The sequence below is a fragment of the Oryzias latipes genome, chromosome 14, assembly GCF_053564925.1.
Source record: "Oryzias latipes strain Hd-rR chromosome 14, Olatipes_Hd-rR_3.1".
In the NCBI taxonomy this organism is placed as follows: Eukaryota; Metazoa; Chordata; class Actinopteri; order Beloniformes; family Adrianichthyidae; genus Oryzias; species Oryzias latipes.
Window position 1 is genome coordinate 20,925,879 of NC_136250.1, and position 21,513 is coordinate 20,947,391.

Genomic DNA, 21,513 nt, shown 5'->3' on the forward strand with positions numbered 1-21,513 from the left:
GAACTGTAGCGTCCCTTTCCCACACTAAGGCACAGAGACCTAACCTATTTTAAGGTTCTTCATTTTGATTAGTGTTGGCTGTACAGCTTGCCCAACTACACATATCTCTCCAAACAGACAAAACGCTCCTCAACTTCAATTCCCTCGCTCCCGCACCAGCCTTCCCATTTCCCTTGTTTGGCCAATAGCTGAACCCCTCGCCTTTGGCTTGTTTCGTGCCCCCAGCCATCCCCCAGTTCCATCTGGATGAAGTCCAGCCGCACCATTTAAACATGTAGTTTTAGAGTTAGATAAGCCTATTCTTTTCTAACAGTTCTGGTACATCGCCGGTCCGTCTTGGGAGAGGATCCCTCCTTCATGTGGACATCCCTGAGGTTTCTTCTTTTTTTCCCACAGAACTGATTTTTTTAAGAGTTTTTTCCTTCCCAAGAAGGAGGGTCTAAGGGCAGGGATGGCCAGTTTAGTTTAGTCTGTTTAGTTTAGTTTATACGGAGCCCGTGACCTTACGTGGGTAAACTAATAAATATCTCGTTCCAACAAATTAATGTCTTGTTCCTACAAATTAATATTGCGTTCCCACAAATGAATATCTCGTTCCCACGCAATAATTAAGTTTCGCAAACAAAATATTATCTTTTTCCCACAAAATAATATTCCATTCCCATGCATTAATTAATTTGTGCGAACGAAATACTTATTCATGAACACGGATGTGAGCATTATTTGGATTTACAGCAGATACTTTCACATTTCTGTCTCTATGTGTCTCATTACATTGCATGGAAGACACGGAGGATGTTTAGAATTTGTTTATTTTAAAAAGCACAAAAGCATTGGTAATCAGGTCTCCATGTCTGGATTCATTCACATACGCACTCCATCATGCTGCAAAAGACGCTTTCTGCTGCTACCTCCGTGTCTCTGTGACCCAAATTCGTTCAAGAAGGGAAAAATAAAAACAAGAATGAACAATTTATTATTGTCTTGATGAAAATAAGAAAAATATCTAAAGATTTAGGATACCCAAGCTTGCTGCTTCGCCATACCAGATGTTGCTCTACCGGCCAGCCAGCTGATATTGTAGTTTAAGGTTGAATAGGACTAATAATATTCAGGACTTGTCTTTTAATTAACATACTCGTTAGCAGTCAATTTACATCCATGCATCACGACCAATTACCGTGTCCCTGTAACTGTGGTGCATTAAAATACAGCTATAGGCTACGTAGACGATGGCGCAGTGGTTAGCGCTCTTGCCTTATGGCAAAAGGTCCCAGCTCAAGTCCTGGTTGGGTGTGTGATTGTGGCCCTGCAACAGACTGGTGACCTGTCCAGGGTGTATACTGTCTTCGTCCACGAGGGGCCGGGTTGGGCTCCCAAAAGGGACAAAACAGGTTTAGAAAATGGATGGATACAGTGGTTGTTTTTGATACCATATTTTTATATGTGTTTTTCTTACTGTATTCTGATTCACAGTAACTGGGAAAGTACAGTAGTGACAAGGATAATTCCCACAATTAATCGCTTTTTAAACTAAATACCCACAATTCATTGGTGTTTATAGTAAAATACCCTAAAGCCTTTGTGCAATATTTTACTGCTGACATTGCAATAAAATACTGCCCAGTTTACAGAAATCTGCTACAGTGTACAGGAAACATTCCATGAAGGAGATTGATTGACAGCGTCGACAACCAATCAGGACGCAAAACAGAGCACTGTAAAAATGTTTTTTTGCATATGGGCATTTGTTCATTAGAAATTCATCTCTCCATTGGCATCAAAAAAAGCCTGCCCCACTCCCCATCCCCCCTTTATTTAGACACTCTCATGCTATCTTACAGCCCTTCACAACCTCATCCCAACATTATTGGTGCAACAAAAATGGTGAGCAATATTGGAGCGATCCATCCATACAGTTTTCAGCCACAAGATCAGCTCAAATGAGGAAAACAAAGACGTACATGGATCTAGTTGTCTACAAGTGGATGTATTAATGGATGCATCAGAATGGAGTGAGGAGCTTGTTGCTTGCCAATTGTAGTTTTTACGTAACAACTACAAGCTTCTTAAAAAAAAAACATTTTTTCATCTGCTCCTGATGCCCAATGATTTGAATGAAAAAATGTTAAAAAATTGCAATTTTAAGATGAATTTTCTTTATGTCCTCCAATATGAGAAAAATGCTACAAAAACATTAACAATAAAAACACTAAAGACATAATTTTCATCGCAATGGGTCTTTAAAAAAGCCTGATGTGTTCCTTTCATTGGAGAACTGTGAGGATTTTTGTTTTTCTGATTTTAGTTTTCTTGGTTTTAATCGTGTTTTATGTTGTCCTCAGTCACAGTCACACCACATTTGACAATCAGCCAAAGCTATTTTCTGTTGGCTGTCTAACCCCCAGCTTTGCTAAGAGTCTAGTTTTCAAGTTTCTCAGAGCCAGACGTCCATTTCAGAAACTGATGGATTATTGAAGGCTTTGGTCAGGGGGGCTGATGAGGAGGACAAGAGATGAAGACATTTACAGGCTGCCCAGCCCCCTCATCAGTCTCTGGGGAGGAAAAATTATGGAAATGTAGAAATGCAAAAGAGAGAAAGAGAGACTGACAGACAGAGAGGAGGAGAGAGGCGAGAGAAAGTAAGAGGGGAGGAGAGATGGAGCGTTGCTATTGGTTGAGCGTTAGAACATCAACCGTGACAGAAATATTTCTCTCCCAGAGTCTCAGAAATAGAGGAAGAGGCAGCCAGAGACAGCAGAGGCAGGAAACAGGCACAAAAATCTTTAAAAAGGACTAAAGGAAGTGAGGCGTAAGATAAAGAGATGGGAGGGGAAAAATGAGGGAGACCTGGAATCAATGACATGACTCTGGAGGGCTGTGGAGACTCCCTACCTCAAGACAGTAGTGTTTTCTAAATCAGCATAACTCCGAGTCAACATGTAGACGCTCTACGGGGCTCCAATTAAATCACCCCACTTTCTCTTTTCCCTCCCCACCAACAGAATTCCTTTTAGCCTGCATGTCTGAAGGGACAAATCTTGAATTTTTTTGAGAAATCTGGGATGCTTCTGAGACGTAGATGCAGAGCAGGCTGTTCTGTCATGGTGGCGACCCAAACTGACAGAACCGAGGACAGAGTGGACTGCTCAGAGGCGGACCCGTCTCCTGCCATGCACAGGAATTCTCTGCTCGATATTAAGGTCAGTTAAGATATCGACCCATTCTAATAAGAGCTGTTATCCAATCCTGCGATTGAGTTTCATCGTTTTGTGTGAGAGTAAAGCAATATCTTAAAGTTCAGTGATTTTTTTTTACTGCTTTCCGAGCTGACACTGTCAGCGATGAAAAGAAGTCACAGTGGTTAAGCCAACTGTGTTTGTTTACAAATGTGATGAACTTAGAAAGACTCAGCCATCGCGGTGTTTTTTGATTCAAAGCAACAGATGAACTGTAAGCCATAAAAACTACTGAACTCGCACACAAGCCATAACCATCACAGAATATTTATCTCTGCTGTCTCTACTGTGCTTCATATTGACAAGAATCCTGTGCTTAAGCGTCCGCGTGACCGTCAGACGCTTTAACCTAAGAAAAGAGGGTTTTGTGACAAGTGCTTCCTGAACCACAGCAAGAGAGCAGCCGTCCTGCTGTCAGCTTCACAAAAGCAGACAAACACCATGAGTGGAGGAAGCAGAGCCCCAGCCTGACCCGACCATCGATTGTTGCTAAAACCGAGTGCTTTACCTACCTGGACAGTATAGACTGTGGGTAAACACAGAATCACCCACTGAAGTGAAAAGACAGGAAAAGAGGAAGGGTAGCTCCTTCTCTCGTTCCACCCGCCCGATAGTCAGACTGGACGACTCAGCCATGGCGTTCACCTTTGCGGCCTTCTGCTACATGCTCACCTTGGTCCTGTGCGCTGCCCTCATCTTCTTCGTCATCTGGCAGGTGAGTAGCTCAGAGAAACACTGAAATGAGCACATGTTGACTCTGTGAACATCCACCATCCATCACACAGGCAGACAAACACAACCACCTACTCACTGTGCAACAACAGCAGTCACAACCCCTTTAAGGGAAGCGTAAGTCCAACTGAACTACTCAAACAAACTCTCAAATTCACTTCTTGATTGCCTGCTTTTATTCTTTGGGGTCTCTTTGCAGAGAAAATTGTGTTTTTGGTGTTTTTAACATGTTCTTGTGGAATTTTTCTCATGATGGGGGATATATATCGAGGAAAATTAAGCTTTAAAGTGCATTTTTTATTATTTCTTTATCTAGGAGCATATGATAGAATACCGTTGGAATCAGTAAGCTCCCTGCTCCGCTCCATTCTAATGTGTCCAGTTGTAGATAATTAGTTTTCCTCGTCTGAGCTGGCATCTGGCTCAAAACTGTACGGATGAGCAGCTCCAAAATTGCTCACCATTTTTGTTGTACCGGTAATGTCAGGTTGTGAGGGGCTGTAAGCTTGCAGGAGCGAGTTTAAAGAAAGGGATGATGGAAAAAGAGGGCAGGCTCAGTTTGTGGGAACAGTCTCGCAGCTCATATACAAATTTATTTTGAACTTGTGCCACTCTGCAGACACCATGTCCTAGAAAATGAAAAAGATTTTGTGATTTGGGCTAAAAACGGCATAATCATAATTAAAAGACCTCTGGGGAACGCTTTTAGATCAAAATATGTTAACGCCTCAAAAAGCAGGATTAATGTGTGTTTTGCATTTTTGCACACAGCAGCAAATTTGACAAAAATCCTCCGGCTGCAGCTGGCTCCAGCCCTCCATATCGGAATCAGTCAATAATCCCAGAGACCCCTGATAAACACTTTCACACATAAAGTGCTCAGGCTTGGCAATTTGTGTGTTATGAGCATGGGAGGCAAAACACAACAATCATAAATCTGGACGCCAAGCGCTTGTAAATACCCCCCCAAAAAGTGGAATTTGCACAGGCGTCGCTGGAGAGTCGCACACCGAGTCTGCTGCTTCCACCAGTCCAGACTCAACAAACAGCAGCACTCACCTTTTTATCATTCGCTTCACAGAAATGAGAATAATGTGAAATATGAAACGCATCATTATGGACATAAGACTTGAAATGACTAACGTACCAAGTGACTGAGTGGGTGAGACTACATATGAGTCACTCTGCGTGTCTGTGTACGAATGAGACGGCGAGAGGCCTGCGTCTGACTCCACTGTGCCACTGGAGAGCTCATCAAACCTAGAATTTGTTCTCCCCATCCCCCCTGCTGCTGAGGGTGCAGCACCCCAGCTATATATGCTTCCAACCATTCACAATGTTTTTTTCACTGCTGGAGTAACCATGGTGCTCGCTGAGGGACTCACCGCGTCACCATGGAAACTGCATCTGTTTACACAGGAGCATGTGTGAGAGATGATGAGGGGGTGCTGTAAAGGGAATCTACCAGGACTGCTTCTATTACACACACAAAACGGCTCTTTTTTTTGCCAATGAATCATTAAAGTTGATTCCTGTTAGTGTTTTTTATTGTCAGCCGTCAAAATTGCACTTCTCTGCTAAAAGGCTGACCACGTGTAGAGCAAGCGGCTTTTAGGATGAGAATCATGGATTTTATTGATCTTTTAGTCAAACCGCAATAAAAGAAAAGAACATTTACTAAATAATAATAAGTCAAAGGGTCTTTTTTTTCCTCCAGTTGTCTCCAGCACTTGGCTTATTGGACACACAAACACTAGAGCTTAACTTTAGACACAAATTTTAAATTAATTCAGACAGGAAATATGGTGAAAAAGACAGAAGGGCGACCTGTTTTTAGCAAAAAATTATAGTTACATAAAATAATTCAGATAATTTAGCTGCACTCCTACCAAATGCAGAATCAGCTGAAGCTGACGCAGATTCTAATACTACGTTGACACCTAGCATGTGACGTGCATTTACAGATGCTAGTTCCTGAACACACTTAGCGCATACTGTTCACACTGGACAAGCAGGGAGGGGCTTCTTCTTCCTTTCTTTATCTAATGTTTACTAGCTAATGTCCGCCACCTGCATTTGGAAGTGGCTTGTTGCGAAATGTCAAATCTGGTGAATCTTGCTCAACGGTTTTCTTTTAAAGCTCTATTCTGATATATGAAAAACTCTGTCATATAATTCCAGCCGGGAACAAACCACACTTACTAATTTGTTCTTTATAATCCATTTTCAAATGGTTGGCACTTTTATGAATTAAAGGGACGCCATCCATACCTCACTACCAAATCAGAGTCCCTGCTTGGTCAAAGTTTAACTGGTCTAACTTTCAATGTGCGTTAAATGGCCACACGTTTCGTACGTAGAGCCCAAAAACCATTGTAGAAACTTGCTTAGCTACACAAAGCAAGTGAGAGTTTTGAATGTGGAAGCCCGAAATGCCCATTAATGCACGTTTACATAGACTTTTCATCGAAAGTGGTTACTTGAACGCGCATTTCCGAGGGCAGTGTTAATGTAGTTTACTAGAAACTATTGTAATCAGTCAGAGCAGTTACTTTTTTTTTTCTTTTTCCAGAGCATTTCCACGTCAGGGTAGCTAAGAACTCTAGATCCATTTCGTAGCTTTCCCTTTTTACAGAATCTAATGTGAACGGGTAAAGTCGTAGATGTACTTGTTCTTTATCTGTCTGAGGAGGAAAAATAATGTACAAACTTGAAGCAATGTATAAAATCTAACAACCTGTTTAAAAAAGAATGCTTTGCAGAAAAAACATGCATGCAATAAGTGTCTAACCACCAAATATTTTGGACTGATGAAGTTTTGCCTGCTTGGGATGAACTCAGACCATAGAAGACTAAAGCCCAAAGCCTAGACACTGATGTTGGTTAGAGTTCAGACCATTCCGGAGCATCACTCCATGTGAAGGATGGGGTGGAGGAGGGCAGACGAACCATCTAGAATTTGATTTATTGATTTATTTCAAGCATTGCAGTCAAAGCAATAAAGAATTTACACATCTTTATCAAACTCATTACAGAATTGATGAAATGCATATATTAAGTAGAGCTTGTTTTATTGCTTGAAAAGGAGTGGGAAGAAGCGAACTTATATAATCCCACCCCTACTAGAATGCAGAGAGAGACAACTGTTCGTGAATTTTAACAACTTCATCAGTATGGCAGTATGGCATGAGTTTATGTACAATCATAACAAGACCTAGCAGAATCACTACTCAAAGTGCAACTCTTATTCATAACATATTTACAAATAACATAGAACCCACTCATATGAGTGGACTTATGATATGCGACAAAACTGATTATTTACCAGTTTTTGCACTATTTGACATCAATGTGAAGACAAAGAAAATAATAAAAGAACCAGTCTATAAAATCTTACGTAATGAAAAAATATTAATTAGGTTAATAATGACGTGTCCAGACAAAACTGGAAACTCTGTGTACAGAGATTTTTTAGAAATATTTAGCTCACTTTACAATAAGAACTGTCCAATTTATGACATAAAGAACCAATTTGCCAGATGCCCTTGGATAACTACAGGTCTACAAAATGCTAGAAAAATAACCTCTAAAAAAATTCTTAAGTCAAGAGAAACTTAACAAAGATATAAATTATTCAAGAATAAACTAACTGAAATAACATGCCACAGTAAAAAATATGTACCGGTCCTTCAATAATCTACTGAATAAAAACAAAAACAAGGTGAAGCGAGTTCGGGAGATAGTAAATATCATCATTAAAAAGGGTTTCAAAGTGAAGGGCTTCATGATAATGGTGTGTAGAATGTTGTAACAATCCAGAACACCTGTGAGTTAGATATATCTTTCTCATCAAAATTGTGCCAAAGCTTCCCAAACCCACAAAATGGTGGAATCATCCCATGTGTAAGCAAATAAATAAAACTACAACCAAAGTAGAAAGTTCACAGCCAGTGGGAAAGCTCTCCTAAAAGTGTGGAACAAGAAGAATACATGGCCAAGAACAGAGCCTTGTGAAACACCTGTGGAGATGCATTAACCCTTCAACACTGGAGCTTTAGTGCTTCTCTGTCTCTTCAGCGGGTGAAGCGGAGAAAAGCAGCTTTGCACCCTTAGGCAACACTTAACAGTAGTGAAGTATTACATATCGTGGACAAAGACGATATGAAAAGCTGCTTGTCTCCATGTCAGAATCAGCTGATTTTCGTTGATCGTGTGAAGTGTAGCAGTTTGTCTATTGTTTAAAGCTGTATTCTTCCTCCCGCCACACATTTTCAAAGTGTCATATTGCTATTTTAGAGGGAAATGAAATAATGCCTATAATTAAACTTGCAGTGTGGGTTCAATAATTCGTCATAATCAATATTACATTTAGTTTAATGATGTAGTCTGGAACCCTGACAAGTTTAATTATTTTCTAGATATGATCATATTCAAAGATTGGCTTTAGAGAAGTTCACTGAAGGAGCTAACGTTTACCACAAAGTGGACAAACTGACAAATGGGCCAAACGGCAACAACCCTGCCTGATACTACTGAAATTAGGTGCGTTCAATCAATCAGAGTGTACAATCAGCTCATCAGGAGCAAGCAGGGTGTTGGAAAGAAGCACCGCTTTACCCATAAAAATGCACACATGCACCACAGGTTACAGGAAATGCTCCAAGGCTCAGAAAAAAATCACACCTTTTGGTAATCTAGCAATGGAAACCCTGTCTCATAAAGACTGATGCAGCTGTCTGTGTGTGCCTCTTACCTAAGTGGAAACTAACATCATTTTTTTCCCCCACATGTGAACATTGTTTTGCAGATCATTGCCTTTGATGAGCTCCGCACAGACTTCAAAAACCCCATCGATCAGAGCAATCCCACCAGAGCGGTAAGAGCCCTGCTGCTTCTCCTCCTTCAACAACCATCAAGCTGTCATTTGCTTCAAAGAGGGATCCCGTTTTCGCGCTTTGTTTTTAATCTTAGTTCTCAGAGACTATGGTTGGGTAAAAAAACTCAAGATGAATAAGGCAAATCACCCCAGAAACAGCACAGTCATCATTTAGACTTTAGATGTTTGCTCTGATCATGAGACGTACATTCTCATGAGCAGAATAAAAGTTTAGAGCATGATCAGAACATTTAAAGACTCACTCTAAGAAAATTGTGTTTTGGTATTTTAAAGGGCTCATTACCATGCAAAATCACAAGTTTAAGTGTATAATAATGTTAATTCCTCAAAAGATACAACCCCGTAGTGGTATAGACCCCTTAACATGTTCTTTTCATGATGGAGGACATATATAAAGAAAATTGTGCTTAAAATGGTATTTCTGTGTATTACTTTATTCAAAATGTGGTGAATCAGAAGCAAATGAAAAGAAGGAAGTTGGAAAAAAGCCCATAGTGTGCCCACAAAATTGACAACTTTTACCATATCTTCTGTCAAAACTATTATGGTCTGAAATCCCACCTTAATCCATAACTACTAAAAATCTACGTAATGCAGACCTATTTACAGTAGTGCCCTGGATTTTAAAATTAATTTAGACTCAGGCAAATATGACGTCACCAAATTCACAAAGAGAAAATCTATTCGATATGAGTGTGTCTATGTCTGAATTCCTTCAGCACTCACCACTAAGTGCGTTTGCCATTTTGTAGTGCTGTCCAAAACTAGAAATTCAAGTATCGTGTCTCATTTGCTCTTAAAATCCAGTCCACTAGATAGTCCCGCACTATATAGATTTTTGATAGTTAGTGAAATAGGGTGGGAAATTGGACATAGCCTGTTTAAGTGGTCCTCAGTGTAGTTAAAGACAGTGAAGTATCTTTCAGAGGATGTTCGATTGGCTGTTCTTCTTGTCAATCAAGTGTTGTATTTCACGGGGAGGATGATAATTTGCTGATGGATTTATCTTAAATATATTTATCTTATATTTAGTTGTTTTTTGTTTATTAATCTTTGATGGTCTGTGATCTACCGCCACCGGTCAATCGCGATCGACTCAATGAGCACCCCTGACATGGGTGCTACAACCAGCAGGCCACTTGCTCTCTGCTCTGCTCCATTCTGATGCATCCACTGGCAGACGATTAGATCCATGTACGTCTTTGTTTTCCTCGTCTGAGCTGGAATTTGACTTAAAACTGTACGACTGGATAGCTCCATGACTGCTCGCCATTTTTGTTACACCGGTAAAGTTAGGTTGGGCTCATGAGGGGCTGTAAGCTAGCGTGAGAATGTCTAAACAAATTGACGATGGGAAAAGGGGGCTGGCTTAGTCCGTTCCAACAGTCCTGCCCACAACTCAGAGGGAAATTTCTAATGAACTACTGCCGCTCTGCAGAAACTATTTTGGCTAAAAACAGCATAATCATTATTAAAAGACCACTCTGAACACTATGAAAATAGATCAGAGTGGGTCTTTAATGAGACTTAAATTCTTTTTAGTTGACTTCTATAGCAAAGCCCACATAACATTTCTTGACAACTCATTTGTATGCAGATTAAAGCAATCATGGCTCTGCGAAAATGTTGGTGTAATCAGTGAAAGAGATCTGCTGAAATGGAGCTAATATTTGTACAGCGATGCCTGTTAAATCAAAAACCCGCTCAGGTGTTACACCAGGAAAGTAACCTCCATCGTACAGTAAAGCATTTGAGAGACTAATTGATCTTTTAATGCAGACCCTTTCCCCGTGGGTTTTGCTCTTCACAATGCAGCAGAAAAGAATGCTGTCTTCCTGTACCAAGTCAGTAGCAGCTGCGAATATCTTTTCACAAGAAAGCTAATGTTCTGGCAGTCATGGGAGTCTTCATCTGAGCTGAGAGAGTGACGAGGAGTGGGAGAGGAAACTGTTTGCAGCAGACTGTGGGAGTGTGGAGGTGTGCTAGCCGCAGGAAGTCGAAACAACAACTGCACCACCTGGAAAGCAGAACTCCATCTCTGTTAAAGGACAACGAGGATTTTTGCTTTGATTTTTGGCTGCAGATTTCCTGTTGAGACCATTTATCTCAAGGCACTGATGATAACCTCAACATTTGATGTCACTTGTGGACATGTATTGTTTGATCCAGTAGAATATAAAAGTCTACTTTTGGCCTTTTCTCCCTCTGCATCCCTAACTGAAAGCCTTGCTTACTGTTTCTTTATTAAAACAGTTTGTTACAAACCCGAACAAAGAGTCCATGGCTTTAGGCCATAAACTCTAAATTTACTGCTCCAATAACAAACCATGTTGTATATTAAATGGCGGTAACTTCACCTGATGTTTGCTTTCCTCAAGAAGTGCCTGAGAAAGTTGTCCAGATGAGACATCTGTCTTCTGAAAAAGATTAAGCAAACCAAATTAATGATCTGTCTCTTCGTTGCTGGATAATTGGTGCTTTTGTTTCCCGCTCTGGATGGAAACGGAGCAATCTAGGTGACGGAGCCAAACATCTCATTTGTCTTATCGAGTGATCAATAAACAAGCAAGTGAAACATCTCCCCGAGGACCACTCCTTTTCTGGTTTATTGATGCTGTGAAAGATGGATGTATTTCATTCCAAAGCTTTTAAGCAGTTTCTTCTTTGTGGCCCACAAGGGAGTCAGAGCTGCGAGCTTCACCACAAAGAATTAAGCATCAGAGTCGTTCAGATGTAAATGCAGATGCAGATGATCCTGCGTTGCTCAGTGCAGCCAATCCATGGGTGTGTGGGTAAAAAATAAGTGCACCATCCTTCAATTTTGTTATTGCAGGTGTCAAGACTTGGAAAAAACTATCCTTTTTTGTGTGTCAGTGTTTACTGGATCTTTCCAAGTGTCAGGGCTGAGGTTCCTTGAACAAAAGTTGATGACCAAAGAAGAAAAAAATGAAACCATCAGAAAACTTTTACGCTCTTTTCTAAGTCCTTATTTTATAGCACAGTTAAAATCTTTATTTTATTCAAAATTTTATTTTGAGTTTTTAAAGTAAAAATAGTATATTTTACCTAAATGGTGAACACAGGGAGACCACCTTCTGGGTTGTGACACGAACAAGTGGGTACACTGTAAAAAGTTTTAACTTTTGATCAGATTTTTTATTTTTTGAGTTTTGAGATTTGTCTTTTTTGGATCACAAATGTTTGTGTATATATTAAGGGTTTTATTTTCTTTTTTTTTTATTGTCAGGCATTTTGATGTTATTTAAGCTCAAATTTGAGTTGGGCATAGCAAACCTAACATACCTGTACGGCATGTTTTTGTTTTGAACATTATCTTGAATTTTAGGTTAAACTTTCTGGCATTTCACCTGGATGAGGATTCAAAATGTCTTTTTTTTTTATAAATAGTTGTTTAGCAATTGTCTGAAAATAGCCTATTGATGTTTTTTAGATTGACATGCAGCAAAAATGTTTTGATTAGTCTCTGCTAATGCTTTCCGCCTTGTTCTATGTGTGCTCATGCAGACATTTTACCTTTCTTTCTTATAAATTATGATTGTTTGCACTCCGCACCCATAAATCAAATATGAAAACTTTTTGTACAATGCATTAGCATTTTTTAACTTCCTGTTTGGTTATTCATATTTCCATTAAAATGTCCTGTACTTCCTTTTCAGACCTGCTAGAAAACATTTTGTCAAGATGCTGAATATTAAAACAGCATACTTAACATGTCAAAGAGACATTTTTTTGGTAAATTGACAGCATGCATAGTCTTTCCTCTAGCTATAAATATGCAGACTGTTGACCAGACTCTCTTTACATCTGATCCACAGAGAGAGAGGATCCTCAACATCGAAAGGATCTGCAACCTGCTCCGGAAAGTGAGTAATAGGTGTTTTTCCCGTCTGCTGTTTAGTGACTAAAGCAGAGGGGCTTCTGACAGCCATGACCGAGTCCCAGGATGCATTCTGATTCATATGTAGCCTGTCAGCACAACCTGCCATTACAGCTCTATAGGGATAGAAATGCAAGGAAGGCATTTCTATTTTCCTTTTTGTTTGCTTTTAGTAAATATAATTTAAAAAATATTCTTTCAGAAAGCGGACATTCGGAAAATTTTGTTAGAGACGTTAAATAGTCCAAGAAGCAGCAAATACGTGTGCTGCTTGAAGACGTACAGTTTGTTTTTTCTTTTTTTTATGTTTTTAAATGCACAATGTTATATTCATGTCAAGCTTTGTTGTTCAAACACAAATGGACCACATTCATAATATATAAGGAATAAATCACAAGCTTTTTTTAAATTTATCATTTTGTTGGACATAGTTATAAGAGTGCATTTGGCAATAAGTTAATTTTTTTCCTTTTACCTCATAATTTGTAGGTGGACCCCTTCATCTTCATTCCTGCAAACATAAAAACAGGGATTATCTGCACAAAAAACAATGCACCGCAAATACAGCCAACATCAATCCTAGATGATTTCATATTGAGTGTCGGTCAGATATTTTTACATTACCTCTAAATTTGAACTAAAAACACTACTAATCTGGTTTTGTGAATGTTAGGACTGAAACTTTCAACATCAATAAAAAAAATGCTGTTTTATTTTGCTGTATCCTTTCATTATGGATGGGTGTGCCAGTTTAGGTCAATTTTGTATGCACACCACACATTTTTTCTGTCCGACCTAACAGGTCAGGGCGAATATCATCGCAAACAAAGACCTGTAAAGCTATGTTCAAACCTCCCACAGCAACAAGTGGCCGTGTTCAATGAAAAGTCTATGTAAACACATGTTAGTGCGCGTTTCAGGCATCCTCGTTCAAAACCGTGCGAGGTTTTTGCATAACTGCTCATCATCACCCGCCAGCAGGGACACAAAAAAACATAGATAATAATAATTTGGGAGATACAGCTCTGGATGCAGACTTCTGGGGAAGTTATAAACTTATAAAATCCCTTTTTCGCAGCAGCTAGTCATGAGTAACGTTAAACACCTTCTGTGTGAGGGTGTTTGCCTCTCAGTGTGATTTCAGTTCTTAGACTGTGATTCTGTTACACCACGCAACCAAGCGTAAATAGTTTTTCGGTATCGTTGTGAAAATGCACAAAAATGCACAAAAATGCAGACACGTAACCGGGTCTCTGTGTCTGTTCCGCGTAGCTGGTGGTACCAGAGTACTCCATCCACGGGCTCTTCTGCATCATGTTCATGTGTGCCAGAGAGTGGGTCACACTTGGCCTAAATATCCCGCTGCTCTTCTACCATCTGTGGAGGTACAGTCCCACAACACATGTCCCAGTAGCTGCGTTTGAGCTTTCGGCTTCACCAAAGAAACCTCTCGACTTTTTTTAGGTTTTTCCACCGGCCTGCTGATGGTTCAGAGGTGATGTACGATCCTGTGAGCGTGATGAACGCTGACATTCTCAACTACTGCCAGAAGGAGTCCTGGTGTAAGCTGGGCTTTTATTTGATCTCTTTCTTCTATTATCTCTACAGGTGAGCTTGAATTATTTTGTCCAAATTTCATGGCTGAAGTTTCCAGAATTGTTTTTGATATTGTGTGAACTTACTTTCATGTTGTAGTATGGTCTACGCCTTGGTGAGCTTCTAACAAACACGTGTTCTGAGGATATGAAAGGAGAACAGGCATGAACTCTTCCTCTCTCCACTTGTATTGACTTTCACCTTTTTGTTTTCTTTTTCAATCTAATACTGGACAAAATAAGTGGAGCAATCTGAATGAATGTGCATCGATTTTACCATTTCACTACCCCATGCAGCTGCCGGACCGGCTGAAAGACGTTTGGAAGCTTTGTGAAGAAACAAAAAACGAGGACACTGACGCTTGCGATGCCTTTGACCCATCATACGGTTGAACATTTTTTCTGAAGGGCTGGATTTTACCACACGCTGCTCGCTCAACTCACTGTGAATTTCCAATTTAGGGGCTTGAATGGAAACAATTCATGTCTGTATTCAAAACGTATTAAGAGCAGGGTTTGGGTATGATCATGCACACATGAACCTCTTAGATCCGACCGAGTTAGAGGTGTTTCTCTGTAAGAAAACATTTAAATCCTGCAAATAAGTTAAAGTGTGGATGAATGAAAGTGAAGAACAGACGATGTTTATCAGCCTCTGCCAAATGCCAATGAAAGATGAGGGTGAAATGAACAGCCAGGGACCAATCCTTAGTTAGACTTTAATACTACGTTCACACCGGGCATGTGATGTGCAATCAAGAACATGCTCAATGGGGGTTCTCTAATGTGCTTTTAGGACATGGTGTTCACACTGGATTGTTGCTACCCAATACCAGCGCATGTACCTACAGTTTGAAGAAGCGTGGAGCGAAGCATCAAAGCGATGCAAATCCCGCAAATCTTGATCCAGGCTTTTTCTTTCACAGTTCTCATTCATCTTCTAAACCAGTTTTGTCCCTTATGGGGTCGCGAGGCTGCCGGAGCTTAACTCAGCCACTTGTGGGCGAAGGCAGGGGACATCCTGGACAGGTTGCCAGTTTGTTGCAGGTTCACAAGTTACACAACACTCACATTCACACCTACAGACAATTTAGAGTAACCATTTAACCTATGAAGCATGTATTTGGATGGTGTGAAGAAGCCAGAGTCCCCGGAGAAAACCCACGCATGCACGGGGAGAACATAAATATCTTTCACAGCTCTATTCCTATATATGAAAGACTTGATGTCCTAGAATTCTGGCTGGGCACAAACTGGAATTATTCATTTCTCCTCCGTGAGCAAAATTCAAACGGGTGGCACTTCCATGAATTCAATAGGACGCTACCCATTTGTCATCATCAAACAGAGTCCCTGATTGGTTGAAGTTCAACTGGTTTAACTCTCCATGTGTGTTCAATGGCTGTGCGTTTTATATGTAGAGACCGAAATAGACCTGCAAAAAAGGCACGCAAGAGTTTTGAATGCAGATGCATGAAATTTGCATAGACTTTTCATCATTAGAGGTCGCTCTGACGCACGTTTCCGAGGCCGGTGTGAACGCAGCACAAGGGTCATTGCCAGCTGGATATAAATGTGAAGACTAGTACAACACTTCATGCTGGCTTTTTCTGCTTTCCAAATGACCTTTGGGCTCAAAAAGCAGAAAAATAGACAGCTGATTGTGAGTAAAAAGTTATTTAGGACAAATGGGAAAAGAAAATAGTACAGAATATTTCAACATCTTGCCAAGGCACTCTGGGGCCTTGCACTTGATTTCACTCTCTGTCACACTTTCTGTTTTTTTGGCACAAAGGTGCTGTCAATAATTCATTTATTTCACTCTTTTAAAAAAGATAAATGAACTTTGTTGTATTTTGGGTGTGAAAGAAGCACCTTACTCATTGATCCAGTGAATTCCATTCGTCTGCATCTTTATTATACACTTTAGCAACGACGTTTTCTCTGATTCGATGTAGAGTAGTCGTCTCATGTACAAAAAGCAATCAACAAGTAACTTACAACAGCAAACTAGCAATGTGATAGGACTCATGACACATATCAGTGGCGTGTTATTCAGTGTCTATAATAGGTGAGACACAAGTTGAGACAGTTATGACTCCATGATAACATTGTTTGAAGTGTGAAGTCATAGTGGATTCATCCCAGTATTTCTGCAATTGTGTTGTTTCAGAGGAGACGTGTGAGATGATGATGCTGATGTGTGCTAATTAGCTTAATCCATTTTATAGGTAAGTGACGGTCTCGTTTGAGCAGTAACCCTGAGAGCAAACTGTGATCTTTGTCGAGCATCAGCTCCTCGTGGAGAAATGGATGTTGATGAGAAACAATGCTTTGATCACTGCAGCCTTTTCAAGAATCTTTTTTGTTTTTTTAAGTTTTGAAATGATTCTTTTGTCAAGGTTTTTCATCTACAGTTTTGGTAGAAATTTATCAGCGTCATTGATCGTTAGGGTCTGAGGATGGCAACCTTTTTGCAGAAAACAGTGTGTTGTCCATTTTTAAATCAGATACCACTTGTAAAACATTGTAAAAGGCCGTGTCACACAGCCACTACGCACATTATAAGCATATTGCACGGATGAAAGTGAGTCATTTTGTGTGAAATATTCAGATATGTATTACAGATGAACCACGTTAAAAACACGGCAGATGTACAAATAAACCAGACAAAAACCACGTAAATCAATGTAGAACATGAACCGTGTGTAATTATTGCGATGTTTATATGCAATTCATTAGAGATTTGTGCATCAATTATGTAATTTGAACGTTATATGTGCGCCGTATACGCAATATAAAAGTTTTACATCGGTGGAACATGTGTGAAAAGTCCGTTAGACACTAGTGGACGTACGTGGAATGGTCGAGAAAAGCCACAAATTCGCGTATGCATCTTGCAAAATCAATTGCATAAGATTTATGTAATAACCTGCGTAATTCTCAACCAACTAAAAACTGCTCAAAACTGAATTCTTGTTAAGAGCCGATGGCCGAAACCCTCAATGGAAAGAAACACTTGCATTTGCCATTTGTCGAATTTAAAAAACAGGAGGTGTTAGAGCTGAAATTGTAATTAGGCAAACTTTTTGTTATTATTTAACTTTGTTTTGTTTTTTATAATACTACAGTTTGGAAATTTCAAGTGAATTCTAACAGTGATGATTGGACTTCTCTCTTCTGTCAGAACTGGGTTACTTTGCTTACTCTTGTCACGCCATGCAAATGCAAACAGCATCCGAATGAAAACCCAAATTTTCTGGAAACTATCTTTGACATCTGTGTGATTCAAATTTAGAGAAATGCTTACAATGCTGTGCTTTGTATTTTTACCATCCTTATTTGGCCAAACTAAATGAAAATAAGTAAAATAAGGAAACAACTTGTGGGTGGAAACACATTATGAAACAACTTTAAATTTGATTCAAGTTCCAGCTGGACATGATGTTATTTTCCCTTTCTGGGAGATATTTTAAAAAGAATTTTTCCACAAATACAAACATTTTACCAATAAAAAAGAGCAAAACTTAATTTCTAGCCTTTAAAAAATGTGCTGGATTAAAAGTAAGATCCAGCACAGTCCATCTTCATAACTCCAATCCTATTTTTGAAATAAGTGTCGAAGTTCTCTTTCAGCAATTAGCATTCCGTTATTGTGCCTGGCAAACTTGAGTACCATTTTTTGTCCACTGCAAGGTAATTTTTCTGATTTTTATGTTCATGCAGTCTCAACCCATGGCATCTCTGCTTTGTGTCTTCACTGACCTATTTACTGTCAAATATTTGCAGGATTTTCTTCTTTCCTTTTGCTTTTTCATTCATTGCTGTAGTTGCAGATGCTGACTTCTGTGTTATCATTCATTTCCTCTGCCTTGTTGTGTTTACTTTTCCTGTTAAAGCTCTGATGTTTGTCTTGGTCTGCATGTGTCTCATCCACAGAATCTTCCATTCTTGTTAGCTTACTAATGCTTTTAAAAGATTTTTACAGTTTCAAGTGAACATTTATTAAGATTTTCAGGCATTTTCTTTAAGCTGCAGACTAATTTTGTGCAGTTTTTATTAAGGCTGTTGCTGTTTGTTTCAGGGATGCAAAAGGAGGGGATTTTATTGCAATTAAAAATTTCAGTATTTACAGCACAGAAACCAAACATGCAAAACTACTTTATTCCTAAATCTTACATCTTTTAACTGGAAAAATCTTGGAGCCACAAATCTGTTTGCAGCCGTTTATAATGTGCTTGACTTAATATATTAAATATATATATATTATAATATTACATTTGAAGCACACATTCCAACTTTTTAACTGCTATGTCCTATTTGATGTTTTTACAGTAAAATATAAATTGTAAAACATGCAATAAATACTTGTATAATCAAAGAAAATTCCTTAAATTGAATCTGACTGGTGATAGTTCACCGTTAAACCCAAACGTCTTTATTTATAACTATTTTTAATCTTCTTATTGGGCTTAAGTGATTTTACCACAGGCGAGTCAAAAAGCAGAAAATTGTACCTAATTCAAATTAGTATTACTTCAAAATTTCCTACTTTTACATAAAAAGATTAGAGGTTTGAAAAAAAAGATCTCAAGTGTTGAATTGAAAGATTTCTGACTTTAAGCTTAAAATTGATTTACAATATAAAAATGCATTTTTAGTTAAATAATATCCATAAATTATGTAAACTATGAACATTAAAAACAAAGTGTAATACAAAAACATCAAACCAGTAATTCTTAATGATGAAAACAATTACAACGAAGCTTATATGTGAATCATGTTGGTGCATAACCACAGCTCCTTCACTTTAACAGTTATACTTCTTTATTTTTGTTTATTTTATGCTTTTTAGGTCAACTTAACAAACAGGTTAAAGCTATTTTCTACGTGCAGTAAAATGACCCCAATGATAAAACTAGTGATAATATTCTTCAAACATTTAAAATCCAGATGTTATGAATAAATATTAATGCCAATAATAAAGAAAAGAAATATGAAATATTTAATAGTAAACATTTCTAATCAATTTTGGCAAAAATCTTTAAAGTGTTTGTCCATCAGTGGGTTTACTAATGTACTGTAGAGTTAGTTTCCTTTAAAACAAAATAAAAACATTATTTTAGGAGGCTCCTTGTCTTAAAAGAAACTATCCTCTAAAAGGTAAAATCTGAAACGCCAGCTGCACACAAACATGCACATTTCACTTTAATCCTATATCTTCCCAGGTTAAATTCCTAATTTGATGGAGTTGGATAAGAATGTTTAGCCCCAGAGCTTCTTGCACAGGCTGTCGGTGATCTGAAAGACATTGTGAAGCTTGCATGGGAGAATTCTTAGGACCTCAAAACTCCAACAGTGTGAGTGTGTGGAGTCTGGACAATCACTATCAAAGCACACGAGGAAACGAGGGGAACTGAACTTGAATGTCATTGTGTAGTTGCTTTATACAAAGCATTTTAGAAAAATCAATATCTGTTTATCTATTTGTAACTGTCTTTTATACATTTCACATCAGTGTATGCTACCTTCAATTTGGTGGTCTACTTTATATTTACCGATTTACTATGATGTGCAGCTATTCACATGCAGTATTCTAATAAAACCGTAACACTAGAATGTTTCTTTTGGTGCTGTTTTACGTCACGGTGAGAATCAAACCTTCACTCTTTGAAGGAGAAGTGTGCAGATGGAAACAGAAACAGTAGTGTGAGATGAGAACGTCACGGGGAGACCTGAGAATAACAAGACGAAGGACCAAGTGGCCAAGATAACAGCTGCCTTTGAAGCTCCTAAACATTCAAAAAAAATACCGAAACAACCATAAAACCAGATCCAGTCAACTAGCTGATTGGAAGAATTTCTGACCAATCAGCATCAACCTTCATGTTCACGTCCATGTAACATGGTGCAAATTTCTCTTGAGTAAAAATTTTTTTTATTCAATACTTTCAGTTACAAGAAACGAAAATAGTTTTGTTTGCACCTGTTCTTAAGTTTCAAGTGCATTTTTCTGTTTCAAGAGCAAAAGACATTTTTCGTTATTTCGCGCACAATCTTTTTAATGTTTTATGCACAAAACAGTGAGTGTTGTGCTTGGAATAATGGCACACAAATCATTCTATAACCCTTGTGCTATCCTAGGCACTATAACATTGGGTGTTGGGTCATCTAGACCCACTAGGCAGTGCGCTGAACCTTTTTTCTTCAATGATTTGTGATCTTCACTGGTGTCCATGGATTACATGAAATCTTTCCACCTTTATCCACCTTTGTCATAGTAGGGAGAACACGTCAATGTAAGGGTGGGGTCATCTAAGATAGCACAAGGGATAAAGGGGCTGCAAGCAATGTAGGCATTTTAACAACTGCTACCATGCAGGAAAAAAAATGTAAATACATTTTTTCCCAGATCTGTGCAGGAACAGTGACTATCAAAAGGTGAAATAAAAGGGACAAAGTAAAAAAAGAAAGACGGTTTGTTTCAATTCCTAAAACATAGACAGATAAAAACCCAGAGTGTGACTCTTACGAGAGCAGCATATGGACTCTTCTGAAGTGGCGTCCTCCAAACATCTGTGGAAAGAGCTGAAACATGCCGTCTGGTGATACCCATCAAACCGGTAATGTCTGGAGTGGACATGAGGGGGAACAAAAATAACTGCTGACAGCTGCAGAAACCACTCAATTTCAATTAATGAGCCAAAAAAGGCTGCAGAATTACCTACAACTGGCTCGGTGTAAAATGTTGAAGTGCTCCAGGCTGTTTCTTTCACAGCTCTATTCTGAAAGACATGAAGTCACATAAGTCCATCTGAGTTTAAACTCCATGATCAATTTTCTAACCGTTGGCATTTCCGTGCATTAAAAGGGACACCATCCATCCGTCACTAAAAAACCCAAGTTCCTGATTGGTAAAGTTCAACTGTTTTCACTCTCAGCGCCTGTTCAATGGCTGCCCATTTTGTATGTAGAGCGGTCGCACAAACTTCCACCTTATCGCGTTGAAATGAGAGTTTGGAATGCGGAAGCCCGAAACATTCATTTCTGTGCGTTTACGTAGACTTTTCGTTGAAAGTGGTCGCTTGTACGCGCGTTCCTGAGGCCGGTATGATTGTAGCATGAGTCTAATAACTATGCTGCTTCGTTCAA

General features: G+C 39.0%; 1 protein-coding gene across 1 annotated transcript; it reads left to right on the top strand.

Moving 5' to 3' along the window:
• Positions 1–2,444: 2,444 nt before the first annotated feature.
• cnih2 (cornichon family AMPA receptor auxiliary protein 2) lies at positions 2,445–19,980 on the top strand. The gene is made up of 6 exons (XM_004076587.4): positions 2,445–3,954; positions 8,779–8,847; positions 12,705–12,752; positions 14,039–14,151; positions 14,231–14,374; positions 14,462–19,980. Exons 1-6 carry the CDS (start codon positions 3,874–3,876, stop codon positions 14,487–14,489), a joined length of 483 nt encoding a protein of 160 aa, XP_004076635.1. The 5' UTR covers positions 2,445–3,873; the 3' UTR covers positions 14,490–19,980.
• Positions 19,981–21,513: the final 1,533 nt, after the last annotated feature.